At 40.0% G+C, this 5,070-nt stretch overlaps 1 protein-coding gene across 5 annotated transcripts in view; it reads right to left on the bottom strand.

The window, feature by feature from the left end:
- cadm1a (cell adhesion molecule 1a) overlaps nucleotides 1-5,070 on the bottom strand; it is a 319,703-nt gene that overhangs the window by 53,566 nt on the left and 261,067 nt on the right. For all 5 annotated transcript variants that reach the window (XM_016228781.1, XM_016228786.1, XM_016228787.1 and 2 more), the window contains one exon: nucleotides 2,821-2,979. In XM_016228781.1, coding sequence (XP_016084267.1) covers nucleotides 2,821-2,979 — 159 coding nt within the window. The remainder of the gene's footprint in view (nucleotides 1-2,820; nucleotides 2,980-5,070) is intronic.

The following is a 5,070-nucleotide window of genomic DNA, read 5'->3' as shown; positions in this document are numbered from 1 at the left end:
CTCTATTTCGCCAACAAAAATAATTCCAAGCACAGTCACAGTGCTGTTTTGCGTCTCTGAGCAACATGGGGGCGTTTCGTTCCTGAATGAATCATTCGTTAAATGACTCACATAATAACAGTGACTTGCTGCCACCTGCTGGCGGTTTTCATTTCACATTTAAAGTTTCAAATATTTCAAATATCAGTATTCAACGTTTTATGTTTACAATATTAAAATATTATTTATGCATGTGTAACTGCAGGCTAAATGCATTCATGTCCTGCATTAATTAGTGTGTAAATGCATCTAAATGCCATTTCACATGCAGCTTCTGTGTTTCCTCTGCATTGCAAAGATGAATTTTGTTGATTGATACTTTCATTTGCTTGATACCAGCCCAAATGTCTTATTATAATTGACTAATTAAATATAATAATTTGACTCAAATGATAATGCACACTTTTAGAAAAAAATGGCTTTAAGATAAAAATGACCATAAAAGGTAAAAATCTATTTAAACTTATTGGAAAAGATTAATTTCTGTCACTGCTGTGAACTGACCACCACACAGAATATGAAGAATATAAAAATGTTTAGGAGTCAGCGGTCCACTGTAGTCCTTAAGATATCAGCACAGTAACACTCAAATTATTGTTATCGATAAAATCTCTGAAAATATTGAGATATAATTTTTTGGCAATATCGCACACCCCTAGCTGCCAGCCGTTCGGTGCAACTGGCAGAGCTGAATGTAAAATTTAACACCGCATACACCATCCTAACCCTCGCCAAAGAAGAGCTTAATTTTAGGTTGTTTACAAAATAAATCAGTCAGTGTTCTTTTCATTTTCTCTCTTCTTCAGCCCTTTATTTTTCTCACGGTAGTTAGTGGAAAGCAGTGACTGAGAGATTGACAGCTAATATTAACCAATACAAAATCTGCATTAAAGTTAAGAATGTAAGGATAACATCTGTTAATACTGTATATCATTTGTAGTTGTGATGCTCATACATTTTTGGTGAGTGCTCCTACATTTTTGCTGGTGCTCCTAACTTTTTGAAGTTGGGAGCACCAGTGCTACCAAGTAAAAAAGTTCATATCGAGCCCTGTCTGTATCACAGAAGACAGTGCCCAAGGCTCTCCTCCAATCAGAGTCACAATCTCTGTCATGACTGAATTACCCAAGCGCAAAAACATGCTTAATCTTTCATCACAGGCCAGGTGACATGGCAGGGCTAATGTCTGCTCTCACAAGGGAAAGGATAGGCCTGACTGATTTCTAACACAAGGACAAAGATAACAAGAAAAATCCTAACTCTACACAACTCCAATGAAAAAAGGAGGAAGAAACACACCTTTATCTAGTCAAAAATAAATATATTTACATTATTAATGTATGTTACCATAATATACTATTATTTAACAGTACTAATTCAATATGTGTATATTTAAAATGCTGTCACACATCCTCTATAATGTTAATATTTAATCAATAATGAGTCATTCTACAGCTATATTTAAAATACTGTACATTTAAAATGCTATCATGCTGCCCTCTGCTCTCACATTGTACTTAAAAAAAAAAAATTTGAAAACACATTTATCCAAAGATATCACTTTAAATATATTTAAATTACTGTTATTATTCACATAATATTCAATTTAATAATAATTAGCAATTCTACATCTATTATAAAAATACTGTCATGTTGTCTTTAGCTCACTCACATTGTAGTTCAGAAAATAAATAAAATAAATAGTAAATATGTTTAAAATACTAATAGTTGTAAGTCACATAATATAATATTAATATGTAATTAATTGAATAATAGCAATTATATATATATATATATATATATATATATATATATATATTAGGGCTGGCCAAATTAACGCGTTATTATCGCATTAACGCATTAATTAATTAACATGACAATATTTTTTATTGTGCATTAAAGCAGTTTTTTAAAATATTTTAATTTTAATTATTATTATTACACATACAGACAAACCATGGGTCACAGGAGGGGTGAGATGTTGATCAGTACTGGCTTGGGATGGGTGTCATCACGCGTGTCAACCAATGAGAGTATTTGGGGTGGGCCAAAGACTGCAGCAGCACACATATGAACGCTCCCGATAAAATTATTTAGGTTAAGCATCAACATTCACAAACCACTGTTCACTGTTGTTTTTAACAGAAAAGAATGCAATGTGCTCGTGCATAAGTGGGAAATAGGGAGTTTCCAATAGCACACGAAGACAGCAGAGAAGCGCTCTCGCTCAGCACAGTGGAGTGCATCGCTTTATTAACTTTGTGGTTTATTATTTTGAGTCGTTTGGGACGCGGTTACACACGGCCCTCTCACAATTACAGATCTTTCACTTTTGCCGCTGAGAAATGTTAACGCAATCATGCTCCGGCACGGTTAGCGCTCACATTACATGCGTGCCGCGCCCGAGTCCAATTGAACCGTGCTCTGGCCCACCTCTTCCAACCGAGCCAGGGATGGCTAAACGAACCGCGCCCAAGCGTGGCACGGAGCGATCACACTAGTCAAACGAACCGGGCTTTGGAGGTGAAAAGCGCTCGGCCACGGTTAAGATTGCCTAGTGTGAGTACACCCTTAGTGCCTTCACGTGCTATCGGAAACTTCCTATTTCCCACTTATGAAGTCCTGATTACGAGCTTGTTGCATTCAAGTGATTTGTTGTTGGAAAGAAAGAAATTTAATATTCCATTGGTTAATAACCATAAACATTCACCGCACTAGTATTACATAGTATGCACATAATATAATATTAATAAATATCTCTTAAAGTGCCGGCTCACTCACATTGTACTTCCAGGTACTTTTGCGCCTGAAAGTCCTTGACTGCTGGATGGTCGACAATGCAAACCACAGGAACGCCATCATCCTCTCTCGTGACAGTAAACCTCAGCAAGCTAGTCACAGTGAACATCCTGTCATATGTGGCCTCCACTTTAGATTTGCCTGTGAGAGACAGAAACCATTGAGAGACATACAATTCAAAATTAATCGCTTTCATTATCATCACTGTCAAGAAACCACGGGTGGCTAAATGTATTGAAGGCCACAGTAAACGTTATATCCTGTGAGCCATCTAACAAAGCAGATCCCCTAACGACTCGCACATATGTGACATATGGAGGCTCGCTGTAGCTTATCGATGACATGTGTACAGTAAACAGCCCCCTGCAGCTTCACCTGAAATGTGACCATATGGGAGGAGCCATGTGGCTGAAAAACAGCCCCAAATCGCTTCCTTTCGAGTCTTGTTATGCAGCTGTCACTCATTGGCAACTGTGTAGGCTGTGATGGTGTGTTTGTGCTTTATGAAGTGAGATATAATGGCTGTAGTGGATGCCTCTGACCCGCAGCCCTCCTTCAGCAGCATCAAGTGGGCATGAAGAACACAAAAGACTCGGAGTCATTGTGCAGCTCCAGACAATAGCCTCGCAGCACCGCACAGACCTCCATCACTCAATTACTGCTCTGGCCTTGTGGAGAGAAACATGCGTGGGTGGAAAGAGAGGAAGGAGGAGAGAAGGGGTGAGCGAGAATGTAAGAGAGAGAGGGACCTATTGTCCTATTTGTGTATTCGTAAAGAAAACAAATCCACTTGACCATTAAAAAATGAATTAGATGTGGTAGTGACAGACTAAAAGAAAAGAAACAGAAAAATGTGAGTTTGATGGAGGGTAAACACCAACGTCACTTTATTATAGGTGTGTCATTTATGTGCCACTAGCAGAAAATATAATGACTGTTTTCAAAAAGGTTTCCTCAAACCATTCCCTCCGTCTTGCTCCAAACTAAAACCACTGATTGAGCCAATGTTACCATGTCGAGCTGGTTTTGATGGTGTTTATGCTTTTCATGAAATCAATGGCCTACTGTACCTAAAAGGAATAGTTCACACACAAAAATCAGTCATCATTCACTCATCCTCTTGTTGCTCCGAACCTGTATGACTTCATTTATTCTGTAGAACATAAGAGAAGATATTTTTGTACTGTTTTGGACCCCATTTGGAACAAAATGAGGGTGGGTAAATGATTCAAGAATTTTCATTTTTCTGTGAACTATCCCTTTAATCTTGGAGAAATTACTGTACTAGTCATAGTTCAGACGCGGGCCGGGCCTCAGGCCTGTTTTAGGCTGCTAATTTTTATATTTTAGACATTCATCAATTAGTGATGAAAAAAATTGCCACGCTGGTGGAGACAACATGAGACTGTGCTACAGCAACTGTCAAGAGCGGCTCAGTTTAGTGTCCTGCCAGCAGCATGCGTGCCGTCAGCAAAGTTGAAGAGATCTGCGTTCAAACGCACGCAATAGGCTAAAGCTTGCCGCAAAGCCCCAGCAAAAATAATTACCATGAATTTGTCAGGGGGAAATAGTAAGGAGATATTTGAATTATTTACTAATAAACTGGTGTTTTCTGAGTCGGTGTCGCAAAGATGATGACAATCCTGACTCGCCTTCTCCTCATTACACGCGCCTTTAGAGAGAAGTGCATCTTTACGGATTATGATTATAATGAAAAACGTCTCTAGGTTATGCATGTAACCATGGTTCCCCGAGGGAATGAGACGCTGTGCCGAGATTCGCTTTGGGAACGCCCTTGCGTGACCGCGTTCTGAAGCACGTGTCAAATCCGTCCAATGGAGCAGTGAGACGTCACGAGCAGGGTGACGTAAGCACCAGAAAGCATAAAAGCGCATCCGGCCGGGCGCCACCCAACTTCGATGAAGTAGCTCTGGAATGGAGGAGGACAGAATGACTGAAGTACTATGGGCCCCTTGGTGTGCTGTACCGGCCTCAGCCTCAGGGTGCCACGGAGGAAATGAGTCTTCCCAATGATTGACAACCCAGAAGGGCGTGGTAAGCAGCTAAGGCCGCCACGTATACCTTCAGAGTGGAGGGAGATAACCCTGCGGAGAATCGCTCCTGCAGAAACTCCAGAACTGTACCAATTGGGCAGTTGACTGGGTCCTGCAGTCACTGTCCGCACCATGAAGCGAAAAGTTTCCACTTCAAGGCATACTGTTTCCTAGTGGC

Source organism: Sinocyclocheilus grahami, unplaced genomic scaffold (genome assembly GCF_001515645.1).
Source record: "Sinocyclocheilus grahami isolate Dianchi unplaced genomic scaffold, SAMN03320097.WGS_v1.1 scaffold344.1, whole genome shotgun sequence".
In the NCBI taxonomy this organism is placed as follows: Eukaryota; Metazoa; Chordata; class Actinopteri; order Cypriniformes; family Cyprinidae; genus Sinocyclocheilus; species Sinocyclocheilus grahami.
Note: the sequence above shows the minus strand (reverse complement) of the source record. Positions and strands in the feature narration are given on the sequence as shown.